This window comes from Lissotriton vulgaris, unplaced genomic scaffold (genome assembly GCF_964263255.1).
Source record: "Lissotriton vulgaris unplaced genomic scaffold, aLisVul1.2 SCAFFOLD_863, whole genome shotgun sequence".
Classification (NCBI taxonomy): domain Eukaryota; kingdom Metazoa; phylum Chordata; class Amphibia; order Caudata; family Salamandridae; genus Lissotriton; species Lissotriton vulgaris.
The window spans coordinates 143,446-158,794 of record NW_028253842.1 but is presented as its reverse complement, the minus strand read 5'-3'; the positions used below and the strand labels follow the sequence as shown (position 1 = coordinate 158,794).

Here is a 15,349-nt window from a genome sequence, read left to right as displayed (position 1 = left end):
CCTCCTCTCCCACATCCATTCCATCAACTAACTCTGTGGTATTTATATTTTGTAATGCCATGCCTCTTGATTTTACATAAAGATGTTCCTTCCACTTTTACCCCTTATGACATGTAGAGTTGAACTTTAACAGATATATACGCATTGGAAGTATGTAAATGAAGAAAAGAATCAAGACATTTAGGAAGATTAAATGTGGAATGAAAGCAAATGGAAAATTACTTGCACAAAGGAAACTGCAAAAAAGGAAGGAGACTGATCCAAACATCTTGCCGCAGAGGGTTAGAGGTAGAAGGTAGGTACTTATTGATACTAATTATTGTAAAGTCATACTTTGAAAACGGAAGAAGTATGTGGAAACAAGGTTAGAAATGGATCAATTTAAGTTTCAAGAAGGTGTCAGACACAACCAAAAACAGTCATAAGCAGTTAAGAATATTCTATGCATGGGCGAGTTAATATATCAAGTGTTAAAATGTATTTCAGGGTAATTATCCCACCCTTCATTACCTGAAGTATGTCTCTGTGTCGCTGTAACGTGTGCATCAGGGCTGCATTCAAAGAAGCCGTACCTGGATTGCTGCTGTACTCTGCCATCTTGTCATTTAGCCCAGTGAGCTAGAGAAAAGACAGCATGAGAAGATCCATTTGCCAAATAAATTTCAAGTGATTCACACTGGCAACTACACAGACACCACATACTCTAGTGAAAGATAGTGGTAATAAATCCATTATATCTTAATACACATAAATGGAGTGATAACACCATCATGAACCCATTTAATCTCCATAACATAGACCATCACAATAAGCAAACAAGGATAATTGAATGGAGACTAACAACTCATTCAATCCACCTTCAATGGATGCAAGCTACAAGTAGCCCATTGTTATCACTATACGAAGGATAAAATCAAAACAAACCTAGGTCCACAATACAGCTACTGGCTACATGAACCTATGTATTCAACTTGTATAAGATAAACTGGTAAAAAAACAATGAATCTATATCACCATTCACACAATTATACTTGGCCATAACAGTCCAAATAATTAAACACTGTGATATTGAACCAAACTTCATTTTAGTTTTCTAATGTCAAGTTGCTTCATGATACCTTTGCTAAAAGCTGCTCTATCTCCACCGCCATGGTTTCAAACATTCTGTCTTGGGTAGATCCATTCAAGAGGGGAGTTGTGTCAGAGCTGAAAGACAGACGAGAGGTTATTTTAGTCTGAATAAAAGATAATTCATTGACTGACTCCGTATTTGACATTTATTGAAATGGCTTTAACTTTGCAAATTTGCAAGGAAACAAAACCAGAAAATCTGGTTTTGAAAGGAAAAAACCAGCAGGCACAATAAAAAGTAACCAATCCTATAACAAGGAGAAGAAAAAGAACAATCATAAGTTCCATGCCGGCTGCCTGCAAAGTACTATGCTAATTGGTATTTCTTTGGATTCTAACAATGCCTACACAAGTTGGTATCACAAAACCTAAAATAAAAAACACCCTCTACTGTTTTTCAAGCTTGGCTATGGCAAGAGACGTTCCAGAGTGAATCAGTTTTTCTCATATAGCATAAACTAAACTGAATCATACAAGCATCAGGTGCTTATTCAAATGAGTGTGGAGGTTACAATTATGAATAAGAATATACGCAATGAACAAATAACTCTCTGTAAAAATAAGTTTTATTCAAGTTCTTTACAAAAATGCATTAACCACCTTAGAAATTCCTGGAGCATTTTTGGGTGGGTTGGTGTGGAATTCGAGATAATAGCCTCTTTGGACTATTAGGAGTACCCAGTGAAGTGATTTCCACCCAGTACGGATGGAAATCCTTTATTCGTCTAACTACTGGCGTTATATGCCGGAGGGGGCCCTGGGCGGGTCAGTGTTTGATGGTTGTGGCTCCCTTAAAAGAACCATCTTTACCCCTACCTCTGCTATTGTTACCTCTATAACTTCCCTTTGAGTAGCCCCTGTTATTTTAGTGATCCCGAAAGGCTTGATGTTGTCGTCTTTGATATGTGTGTGTATGGGATGTTTGCCCTGATTTGGAAAAACCTCATGGTTAGGTCTCACGAACAACCTTACCGAGGTGGACGTTTTTAGTACCTATAGTGTAATGAGTAGCCCTCATTGATTTGGGGATCCTGAAAGGCTCGATGCTGTTGCCTTTCATATGTGTATGTGTGTATGGGGTATTTTCCCTGAAATGGGTGAACCTCTTAGGTAGGGCTTAGGAAACAAAATCTCATTGAGGTGGATGTTTGTAGTGCCTGCATTGACTATGCTATTTCTGTGTCCTGTCTAAATTTTTCGAACATTTAGTCCACCTAAGGCCCAAAAAGGTGTTCCCCATTAAACAGAATGTAAGAAGGTATTGTTGCCACTCTGGTTTAAATTCTGACACTCTTAGCAAGCCAGGCCTGCGAAGTAATTTATACCTCTTGAAGCAGTGTCAGCTGCTTCAAGTGTGTAGCATATGTATGCATTTGAAATGATCTTCCCTTCTGTTAATAGTTTGTTCCCTCTTCCTATATGTTTCAGGCAAATGTTGTACGAGTGCTTCCATCTTTTCAAGGGAATCTGACATACCTTAACAGCAATTCAACAGAATTGACACTAAGCCAGTGAGTCTATGCACCAACAGCAGCTCTTTTCCCTTACTGAGTATATACGCTTACTTTCTTTATCTTGGAGGGGTGCATTCATGCTGTTTGCACAGACACCCTTTACTGGATGCATGAACCACTAGTGAGTCTGGTGGAACCAGACAATTTATGTAAATGTGGGCCTCAGGGAAAGTATACTTTTATTTTTATCTGTGGAGTGAATACATAGACTAATAGGATCTTTCAGGAGCAGATTTTATGATTTCCTTTAAGACAGTAAGCAACTGAGCACTACACTTTTGAAACGGTCTCTACAAGGAAATAGTCTTCTTCTTTCACAATGTGTATAGAGACATTTTGATGTAGAGCCGCTCTCTGAATTACAGCAAGGTATGTTGTTGTATGATCCAGGGAGATGGTTTCATAGGATAAGGCTCAATGTCTTGATCCTTTGGAGGATCCACACTGTAGTCCTCCCATGGATCCTCACCTATGCTGATTGGCTGGTCGTATGGGTATACATCTACATGATACAGAGTAAATAGACCCCTCTTGTGATTCTTTTAGAGGCAAGTGAGGCAGTGGCAAACTTGCCCTTGGTGGTGGTGAAGGGGTTGACAGACATGCAGCTGGTGATGAAGACTTGAGTTTCAGGAATATTAGCAGTTTGGTAAGGTGTTCTATGCACTTTAGATGGGTTATGTCCAGATTGTGGAGGTTCATCATACTCTAGTTCTTCCTCTAATGTTAGCTTTCTCAACTTAGGAATGGGATTAAAGTGTGGACATTAATGGTCCATGCGGTGGCTGTTTAAGCATTTCCCTGTATTGGGCTGAATAAGAAGACTTTTTTGCTGAGTGTTGTCTTCTAGGTCGAAGATGGGGTTTTCAACATTGAAGGCGGGTATTTCAGCCCCACGGGTGCTTTAGCTCCAAATGCGTTTGGGTCTGCTCTTTCAGCTCCCATGTTTTGTCTCAGCTCGATGGGGCTCAGAAGGCAGTAGTGGGCCTACAAACCTTTTTTGGGCTTTTACTGGGCTAGAAGTCTGACTCCTGGAGTGGTGCTCCTCTTCAACATACTGTAGCTTTCGGATTATTTTGTCCTCATCCTTGGATCACTACTCATGTACCTCAGTTTCTTCTACTACACACCCCCTACCACTCTCTCTACTACAGTTTCTACCACTCTCTCTGCCACACACTCTTTACTACACACTCTCTACTCTCTACTATTCTCTACTACTCACAATCTACTCACTACTCTCTACTACACTCTCTACTACACACTCTACAAGTCTATATTACACACTCTACTACTCTTCTACTACACACTTCTACTACACTAGATTACACTCTACTACACACTCTTCTACTACACTAGATTATACTCTACTACACACTCTACTACAACACACTACTACAACACACTACCACAACACACTACCACAAAACACTCTACTACTCTATATTCGACTCTCCCCTACTACACACTCTCCTACTACACACTCTCCTACTACACACTACTACTCTACTATTCTCTACTACTCACCCTCTACTATGCACTCAAGTACACACTACTCTCTACTATGCACTCAAGTACACACTACTCTCTACTATGCACTCAAGTACACACTACTCTCTACTACACACTCTCTGCTACTCTATTACACACTCTCTACTACACTCTACCATTCTACTACTCACTACTCTACTACACTACTACACACACACTCACTACTCTACTACACTCTACTACACACACACTCACTACTCTACTACACTCTACTACACACACACTCACTACTCTACTACACTCTACTACACACACACTCACTACTCTACTACACTCTACTACACACACACTCACTACTATTACGCATTCCCTTCTACGCACTCCCTTCTACGCACTCCCTTCTACGCACTCCCTTCTACGCACTCCCTTCTACGCACTCCCTTCTATGCACTCCCTTCTACGCACTCCCTTCTACGCACTCCCTACTACGCACTCCCTACTACGCACTCCCTACTACGCACTCCCTACTACGCACTCCCTACTACGCACTCCCTACTCTTCACTATTCTCTACTACACACTCACTACTCTCTACTACACTCTCTACTACTCACTCAACAACAGCTTGCACTATTGACACATCTCAGAGGAATTTCCATTAGAAAGTCAGTGGTGGTTTACAAGGAAAGGAAGTGGCCGCAGAAGAAGAGGGGAAAGCCGTCTTCAAGTAGGAACAGCCAGTGTTGGATGGCGGAGCGCAGGGATGCAAAGGTACGCTTTTTTTAGCGCTATGTGTCTTAGAACTCGTCTGGATGGGAGTTGGACAATGTTCCCATTGAGTGTAATTAAAGACAGGTGTGTTCGTTTTGTGTAAGTAATGATGCCCATAATGTGTATAACAGACTAAATCAGCATAATTGGCAGAATTCAAATATAAATCTTCAGGATAAAATGCAGCATAATACTTTAAATCGGAAAACGATGAATGTAAAGCTTGCACATTCCAAACATTGGAATGTATGTCCTGTATTATTACCACATTGCATGAGGAGACGCGAAAAACATATAGTATCTTGAGGACTTCCGTCGGGCCTTGAATTTCAAAAGCTACTTTATCTCAAACAATGCCATCTGCAACCGGGAAAGCCGAAATGTTCATAAGAGTTTGATCACGTTTCATGATATGGGACGATGTATGAGGTGTCAGAATTCCATCCACCAAGTTCACAGTAAAGCGTTCTGGCAAATAATGATCAGTAAGAAAAACACTATCACAAATCCAATTGACATGAAGAGGAAAATCAGGATAAATACCAACCAGATGTAGGTCCAGGGCGGGACAAGGCAAGTCTTTTTGAACCAAGAGATGAAAACACTTAATTTTGTAGGTGGAAGTCCCAAAGTGGACGATGAGGAGGATGAGTCCTAAGAGAAACTGGCATGATCTCCAAAATAACTACTTGTATCCATGTTTATTAGAGGTGCTAGGACTGTTCGGCACTTCACTTTGGGACTCATCTGTAGGGCAAGTATACTCGACGTCTGCATTGGAAGAAGATGAAGGCAGAACAGGCGATAGGGCAACAATAGTTTTCATCTCTCCTTAACCACACGGGCATTAGTGGAAGAGGATGAAGTCACCGGATTCAACGAAATAGCGTTGCACGAAACTGCAGGAGGAACTTGACATTGTCCACTGAAATTTATCTGTTGTCTTTGCGATCAGGTAACGATGGGAATATGACTGTATGAGTGCCCTTCAATATAAGTACTGGAACCGGTGCACGATAAGAGGGCCCAAATTATTTTGTATTCTCCCGCTTTTCTCGTACCAGATGTCCAATCTTACAGGAGTCAGCCGACAACCGGAATCAGCAGCGCTGCATCATTGGAAGAGGGTAAATGTTCTGTAGGTCCTGTAACATAGTAGAATGATAAACTACGTAAAAGGTTACGGCAGCCGCTTTAAAGTCTAGACCATCAAGGTCTGGTAAAAGCATTTTAATGCCAAAGAGCATTTCGTATGGGGTCTGCCCACGCAAAGATCTTCTAGGGAGATTCTTTAGTGCACGCTGAACCCCATACAAGTGGGCCAGTCAGTTCCGGCCAGTACCTAAGACTCTACCTGTCAAGGATTGCTTTAAGTCACTGTTCATTCGCTCCACCATGGAATTGCCCATTAGATGAAAACTGCACCAGCACCCCCATTGACATCATCGCATCCTTGTACGCCTTAGAAGCAAAAGCTAGGCTTGGTCAGAATGGAAGGTGCCAAAGGCAAATATCCTGACAAAGACACGCAAATCTCATGACATTTCCAGCGTCAGCACTGCGTTGCGGCAAAACCCGAAGAAATCTAGAGCATGAATCAACAGCAACCAAGATATATTTATATGCAGTATCAGAAGAGAACGGACCACAGTGATCAAGATACACACAGCCAAATGGCTGATTAGATATACATAGCTGTGTTTGTGGTGGGTGTGAGACCATAGACCATTTGATTTGCTGACAAATGTCACACAAAAGTACATAATTACGGGTCTGTTTATATAAACCACGCCACCAGTAACCTTGCTGTAAAATAGAGACGTTGCAGTCACTCCGTTATGTGCAGAAGCCATGCCTTTGTGTGCAGCAACGATCAAAGCAAGTCTGCAATCCTTGTTGGGATTCAGCCGATCCACAACTGATGAAATTTTAGAATAAGAAACTTGTTCGGGAGATAAATTATAAAAATACTTCGAGGGGAATCGCTGCGGATAAGCAGTTCCATCCTTCGTAGCAGCTATCACTGCCAAAATTCCATTATCTATCTTAGTCATTAACCTGGTTTCTGCTTCTACTGAACACGTGGCTCCTGCAGCTTTGGCCCTTTCTTCAGCCAAAGAATTACCAACAGCATGTGCTACCACATGCTGATGGCCAAGAGTATGGATAACCTGTTTAGAGTGGGAGACGTTTTAAGTTCCACCACTCAAACCCAAAGCATTTTATGATTTATTGCCCTTCCTTTAGAGACTCTATAGTAATTTTGTGAGCAAAAGAATAAGTGGTCATTAAAAGACTGAACACAGTAGTAAGAATCGCAGACAATAAGAGTATTCACATTAGGATCAGCAAACTCAAGAACAAGAGCACGCAGCTCCGCCAATTGTGCTGTACAGACCCCATGTGCTTGCGTATGCACTGTGGAGGACTTAAATTATCCATAATCGAACCACCCACAATAGTGCAAGCAGCTGAGTAAGCGTGTTTAGAACCAACGACCGGTTGGGCTGAGCCATCGGTATAGATGATACATTTGTACTCATCCTAAGGAAGCAACGACAGTGGAGGAGGTTGTACACGTTCATACTGTAAAAACTCCTGTGTCTCAAGAGCAGGATCAAAGATAAACGTGACATCAGCTGATGTCAAAGATGTAGCCCATTGAATCCAACGGGATGTAATGCTTTAGAGTTTGGGACACTCGCCTTAGTCACTGATTCGAAAGCATTAGAATGCGTTTTCCCTGCGCCAGCGAGCGCTCTTTTAGAATCGCCATTTGTGCAGGGAGGCGGCGGTTCGGCAGGGTATAAGAAGGTGAGAGAAGCGAGAGCGCGGCCGAGCCAGGAGAGGAACAGCATGGCGGAAGCCAGGAGGAAGCCACTCCCCATAAAGTCAAAACGTTATCAATATTAAAAAAAAAAATCGCATTTCAGCTGTTGAGTATAGATATGATTTGTATGCAATAGGTAATGTGTCTCCCTCATTGAAGGTCAAGTAAGTGAAACCCACCGTCCCGGTACTATACATATCACCAGGTTTGTGGTATTGTCATGCATCAACTGGTAGTTAGTAGCAAGCAAATCTGATTGCAAAGATTGCAGAATTGAGGTATGTTCCGCAAGCCAGCTGTCCGAAGAAAATGTTGGTTGTATCAATGCATGTAGCGGTTTGATACACTGGGCATGATCAGGAATGTATGTCCTCCCGATATTAAAAAATCACAGCAAAGACTGCAGCTATTTCAGTGTAGAAGGAGGTCGCAACTGTGCACATTTCTCCAGAAAGTGGGGGGCCAACTCCCTACCTTAATATTTGAGCTCGTAGCCCAAAAAGAGCAATGCAAAATGTGAGATTTGTGATTTTGCCAAATTGAATTTGTATCCATAGTCGGCATACAACAAAACAATGCGGTCGACTCGGACAAGATGAGGCATCAGTTCATCTTCCGTCAGGTAAATATTATCAACGTACGAGAATGCATCAGTGTCTATGCTGTCTAACAAAGACGCAACACGTGCAGCAAAAGCCCCAGGGTTATTCTTATACCCCATAGGCAAGCGTGAACATTTCTTCTGATTTCCGACGGCGGTGAATGCTGTCAAGTCGTTGCTCTCAGGAGCCAAGTTGTGACTATAGAAACCAATGAATATATTGAGTGTAGTTTAATATTTTTTACAAATTAGACTTTTCACTAATGCAGAGCTGTGTGTGTTTTGTACCACAAATGTCTGACAATGACATCAATCAATCATATCATTTGTAAAGCACACTACTCACCCATGAGGGTCTCAAGGCGCTGGGGTGGAGCTAATGCTCGAAAAGCCAGGTCTTGAGGAGTTTTTTTTTTTTAAAGGTCAGCAGGGCTTGGGTCTGTCGCAGGTGGATGGGGAGGGTGTTCCAGGTCTTGGCTGCTAAGTGGGAGAATGATCTGCCGCATGAGGTCGCTCTTTGGAAGAGAGGGACTGTGGCGAGGGCGGCGGAGCGGAGCTGGCGAGTGGGGGTGTAGAAGCAGAGTCGTTTGTTGAGGGACGTTGGTCCGGTGTTGTGGAGTGCCTTGTGTGCGTGAGGAGCTTGAAGGTTATCCACTTGTTGACCGGACGCCAGTGTAGGTCTCTCAGGTGGGGTGTGATGTGACTGTGGCGAGGGATGTCGAGGATCAGGCGTGCAGAGGCGTTCTGGATGCGTTGGAGCAGTCTCCGGAGTTTGGCTGAGGCTCCTGCGTAGAGGGCATTTCCGTAGTCCAACATGCTGCTGAGGGCCTGGGTGACCATCCTTCTCGTTTCAGTGGGGATCCACTTGTAGATCCTGCGGAGCATGCGTAGGGTGTTGAAGTAGGAGGAGGAGACGGTGTTGACCTGTTTAGTCATGGAGAGGGTGGAGTAGGCCGAAGGGCTGTTCCTCATCCATTCAGCGACGGCCTTCATTCCTTAGTGAAGGTTAGTTTTGGTGGTGTGGGGGTCCTTGGTGAGGGAGAGGATCAGCTGGGTGTCATCAACGTAGGAGATGATGTTGAGGTCGTGCCGAAGGGCGACATGGGCGAGCGGTGCCATGTAGATGTTAAATAGAGTTGGGCCTCCTCAGCACCCGACATCGCCATCGCCATCCCGGACGCTTACAAGATCACCCGGAGGGACCGCGTCAACCAGACGGGAGGAGGCATCGCCATCGTCCACAGGAACACCTCCGCATCACAACCAACACCGACGACGCCCTCCCAACCGCCGAACACCTGCCCTTCCAGATACACACCGACCCCAAGACCACCCTGGGAGGCACCCTCATCTACAGACCCCCGGGACCACGCACACAATTCAGCGAAGACATCGCAGACTTAGTCAGCCCGCACGCCCTCCCCTCCGCTGACTACCTCCTCCTCGGGGACCTCAACTTCCACCTGGAAAACAACGACTGCAACACCACCACCCTGCTGGACAACCTCGCCAACCTCGGCCTCAAGCAACTGGTGTCGACCCCCACCCACTACGCCGGACACACACTCGACCCGGTCTTCTCATCCAGCAAGGACATCGCCTTCAGCCACACCACCGGACTCCACTGGACAGACCACAGCTGCATCCACTTCAGCTTCAGAAGAACCACGGTCCACCACCACCAGCAACAGCTTGCACGCAGAAGCTGGAAGAAGATCACAGCCGACCAGCTCGCCGCTTCCCTGAGCCTGGACCCTCCCACCAGCACAACGAACCCCAGCCAGGCCGCCAACAACCTCACGAAGTGGATCAGCAACTGCGCAGACGACCTCGCCCCTCTGAGGACCCCGGCAGCAAGAAAGCCCCGTGGTTCACCGACGAACTCAAGAGCTCCAAGAAGAACTGCCGAGCCCTTTGAGGTAATATGAATTTTATGGTCAATTGTGTCCCCTATCGTAGACCCCAACGGCTCCATGTACCTGCTTCTAGTACATGTAAGTTCCCTCCACAACCAGCTATGAAGACGCAAATACATTTGCGTCCAACGTTAACATGTCCTCTTTCAGATCCACCATGAATGGGTCCGATATTCAGTTCCTAAGTGTGCCTTGCCAACGTCTTTACATGGTGCACTTTCACGTTTTTCTGGCCCTGGCGAGTTGGGCCTTGTTTTCTGCCATTCAAGCTTTCTCCTGCCTTCTGCCTATGGAAGCCGCAGCTTGGGCCTGCATCTGTATCCATGACCTTTCACTCACTCCCTGCGTGGCTAGCGGTGCCTGGCTCAGCCTGCCGGCCTGCCAAGACTGTATTCAGCCTTCAAGTTATCTGCTCCGCTCCTCGAAAAATACATTCCTGTCTAGTAGTTTAGGTAAACATCCTTCCCAGCTGCAGAGCAAAGGGCCCGGCCTTTCTGTCTCCATGCAAGTAATTCATAGCCTCCGTTACCATGGTAGGCCCATGGCCCCCTGCTTTACACGTAGACACGCAGTTGCATATACACGCATTAACAGTCAGTATAGAATAGCCTCTGCCCAAGAGACCTTTCCTTCCAGATAATACAGTTCCTCAAACACAAGATATTAGATATGATTTGGGATTAGGTTGTTCTGACACTCCAGACTTCTGTCTCCACATGTAGGGCTAAATGTCAAGTCCCCTTCACCCTCCAGTTCCACGTAAATCATACGTCATGCTGCTGCGCGCGCATCTCTGCCACATGTTCTTGCTGACTCTGCAGGATCCTTCTAGGGATCCACCCCACTTATAACACCTCTATGTGACGTTTCCAGCACACACCTCCGTGTACGCCCTAGTGCACGCCTCCTGTTACGTATTTCTGTTCTTATCTCGTTTCTCTCAGCTGTTACGCCTTCTGCATTCAATGTACTGTATGAAATGACTATATATACGATTTTTTGTTAATAAATCATTGTACATGTCCATTGCAATTCCCACCCTGAACCCTCGTGGCGATGGGTCATGCTACCATTGGTTCGAACCAATTCCTTTTTAAGGAATAAAACCCCACTTTAAACCTCAGATACCACGGATTCTGCCTCTTCATTTTGACTGAGTTATTCTTATTGAACTTTACCGCATAAATTCCGTATAGGTAATTAAAATTTACCACATAATTTGGCGCCCGAATAGGTACCCCTCCCCCACCTTACGCGCCGGCGGTGCGTTGCAGGCCCGGTCCCCTGCCACAGCGCTGACGGACAACTACGCGTACCCGCAGGATTTCCTGTATCTCCCTCAGGCCAACGGAGGTGACTGAGGCTGCGATCGACACCCAGACGAGGCGGTGAGGAGTGCGGAGGATCCCGACCAGAGCCTAGCTGAGAGAGCAAAGTCCGAGGTATCCGGAGGCCCACCAGTTCCGAAGTTCCGAGTCGAGTCCGAGTCGAGTCCAGTCGAGTTCAGTCCAGTGTCGAGTTTCCGAGGCCTTCTGTTCCGTGCTTCCCGGTGAGTACCGTTGCTGGGGACGCATCTAGACGAGCGCATTAGTTTGTGCCGGTCAAGACGGGTTTGGGTACGCAGACCCGGTCTGCACTGTTTAGCGGTGTATCTGTACTGTTTAGCAGTATATCCAGTATGCAATTAACTAGTTTTATTCTAATCGTTATTGTTCGTTCTGAAATGTTTTAGTATGTTTTAATGTCGTGGTATGAGTGATTGTTCGATCTACATTATTGTGTTTACTGTATTAGTTGTGTCTAAAATCGAGTAAGTATCAAGCCCAGAGTAGCACGACTTAAACATGCCGCTGTTCTCCAAACTAAGACAGATAGGAACTAGAAAAGGGATTCTAGAAGAAGCAGTGCCCGTTCCACCTAGGGACACTCCAGGGCACTTTATGTACCACAAGCACGGCCTAGACGCTGTATTATATCTCGATTTGTGGGTAGACTATACTAAAGATCTAGCAGAGAATCAAAGATGGCCCGCTGCAGGGACATGGGATGCCGAGTGCATCATGAGAGTAGAGGAAGCGTTATGGAAAAAGAAAGCCAGACAGTCACAGAAAGACGCCATTGAACTATGGCGTAAAGAATCGCATAGGCGCACAGAGAAAGCACTCAGAAAAGCAGAGAAACATAAAGAGGATTCAGACAAAGCCCAAGAAAACGCATTAGTTGAGGAGGGGATACGAGTAAAAACAGAACAAGTAGACCGACAACGAAACACTCTTATGAATGGTATGTATCCTTTGCTGGCCGAGGGTTTACCTAAGGCCACCCCGGAAATACCGAAGGATCTGCCCCCTCCCTTGCTCCCGACTAAAGTACATCACAAGACCACAAAGGACATATTCCTTTCTTCCTATCTAGACGACGTAGCTCCCGCATATACAAATCCACATGCTCAACCACTACCCGCTGATGGTACTCCACCCCGAGATCATCTACTCCCACCTCCGCAACGAACTCCTTCTCCCGTTCGAACCCCTGTACCTGTTCCCCCAACCCTTCCTGCACCTATTCTTCCGATCACTAACCCATTCAATCCTTTTGGTCCTGGCACCTCGGGAGGTGCGATAGGTTTTCAAACACCGCCACCAGCAATCCGATTGACTTATAGGGATCTAGCGCAACAACGTACACCTAAATCAGCCGATTATGACATACTTAACGAACGTCTCTCAGACTGTAGATATGATCCAGTACCCGGTAAAAATGACGACAGATTGATGCTCGCATCAGTACGCCTAAGACGGGTTACCAACTTTTTACTGTTACTACCAGGAATGGTTGATCATCTAGACAGAATATATCATTTTGTTCAAACAGGGGAAGGCCCTGAAAGTATTGGCGAGGCCATGGCTCACCAGAAAGTTGACACTCAAGCCAAGATATTACGGTTTTTCATAAACTGCCTAATAAGAGAACAAGACAGGCCGGGTGTAAACCCGGAAGAAATGAAAGCACTTAATAGATGGGGTCAGAATATAGCAGACGGGAACCATGATAAACAGAGTTGTATAAAAAACATGTACCAAAGAATCAGAAATGCAGTAATAAAAATACATGAAAGAAGATCGCAAGAACCAGAAATAGATTCAGACAAGGTCGAATCCTCAGGGGAGGAGGATGCACCAGAAACGGCAACAGGACAATCACAATTACCAGTTAGAGAAATGATAGCATATGTAGGTAAAGGAAGACCCTATAATAATTCAATGCGTCCGGTACGCCCGGAAAGTAAAAGAATATTTCAAGCTGCCATGTCAAATCCAAAGACCCCCGAACATCTGTTTCAGGCCGCTGATAGAATACTTCAGGAACGAATGGGGTACCATGTACTCAATTCCATGGATGAACAAGAACTGGCCAGGTCAGCCGTACAATGGACTGACGATCCTGATAAATATAGTGATGATGGTTTAGTGCAGACCTTTTTAAACCTTTCCCCTGATGAACAGAAATTAGCTGGCATATATATGGTTCAGCATCTCATTACGTTATTCAAAGGCCAACATTCTGATCCAGGTCCCTTACCTGATATTTTAATAGAACTACTCTCGCCACAATGGAGAGGTCTAGGTACCGACTTGATTAAAGTAATTCTAGAACATCGACACAGGTATAATACTTTCCTGAATACACGGTTTGCTCCAGCTCCACCCGTAGAAAGAAAAATGTATTACTTAGACAGACAGAACCCCTTGCGAGAAGTGCATCCAGTCCAGAATGCTGATAATTCTTTTAGACGCGTGTTTGTGTACACGCCCATAACGAAAATGGAACTGTTAGAAATGATGAAATTAGTGCCCAGTCACGATAAAGACCCAGCAGGTTTCCACCGCGAAATCAAAGACATGTTACTCATGGGGGATTACACCTACCCCGACATTATGAAAATATTGAAAGTGTTAATGCCATCCGGTATTTACGAGAAACTCAAAGAAAAAGATTGGGAGGTAGGAACGCAAAAGATAGATTGGGCTGCATTAGAAGACGAAGAAAAGACTCGTACCCCAGGAACAGGGCTTGGGGACAAATCTAAAGCATTACCAGGATTGTTAGTGCAAGTATTGCCACGTTTATTAGCAACTAAAAAGGAGGACTGGGATGCAATCTCAGCCTGTAAACAGAAACACGATGAAGACACTAGCGATTTTTATTCCCGATTTGAGAAATGTTTTGGTATAAATAGTGGTTTGAAAACAAGTAGCGAGTCATATCCACATCTTTTCGTAACAAAGCTAGTAGAAAATTCCCTGCCCCAAGTTAAGAATCGTGTACAGAAAGTCGAGAGCACATGGCAAGCAAATACACCTTCACAAATGTTACAAATGTTACAGTACCACCAGAATAGAATTAGAGAGGAACACAAACACGAACAGAGACGCATGAAAGACACGAAAATGAAAATGTTAGTTGCTCAGTCAGTTCCAGCTGACGGTCAGAAAAAGGGCACGACACAGTCAAATAATTTACCAGCTCCTGTTAAAGGGACATGCAACTATTGCAAACAGCCAGGTCACTATATAAACGATTGTGCGGTTTTGAAACATAATATACTTACTGGAAAAACTAAAGAGAGACCGCGTCCTCCTAGACAGGACCAGGTCCAACAACAAGTACCACAGAATATTCAGCCTATGCAAGCCTCACAACAGACAGGACAGACAGTAGCAGTGCCACAACCTCAACCAATTGCTGCAACTCAGCATGCATCACAGCAGATGTACAGTATGCCCAGACTGATTATCCCGATTATCAGCGATACACATGAAACAGCCTAGAGAGGGAAGTTGGCTTGCCTCTTATTGAGGTTCCTGTAGATCAAGAGGGTCCTTATGTACACAGTCAAGTATTAGGGAAAGACAGAAAGTTTTTAATTGATACAGGGGCAAGCCGAACAACAATAAGTCATGACGAGGTCCCAGGGGCACCCCTCTCAGGCTCACAGAATGTTTCCCTTGGTTTTTCAGGCAAGCCTATTATTAACGAAGTATCGCAACCACTTCCACTTGCAGTTGGTCCATTAACACGTACTACAGATTTAC

At 44.8% G+C, this 15,349-nt stretch overlaps 1 protein-coding gene across 1 annotated transcript in view; it reads right to left on the bottom strand.

Moving 5' to 3' along the window:
- The window catches only part of GOSR1 (golgi SNAP receptor complex member 1), a 591,443-nt gene that overhangs the window by 494,483 nt on the left and 81,611 nt on the right, over window positions 1-15,349 (bottom strand). Inside the window, exons 3-4 of the mRNA XM_086951506.1 lie at window positions 1,119-1,206; window positions 511-618 (exon numbers count right to left, since the gene is read on the bottom strand). Coding sequence (XP_086807632.1) covers window positions 511-618; window positions 1,119-1,206 — 196 coding nt within the window. The remainder of the gene's footprint in view (window positions 1-510; window positions 619-1,118; window positions 1,207-15,349) is intronic.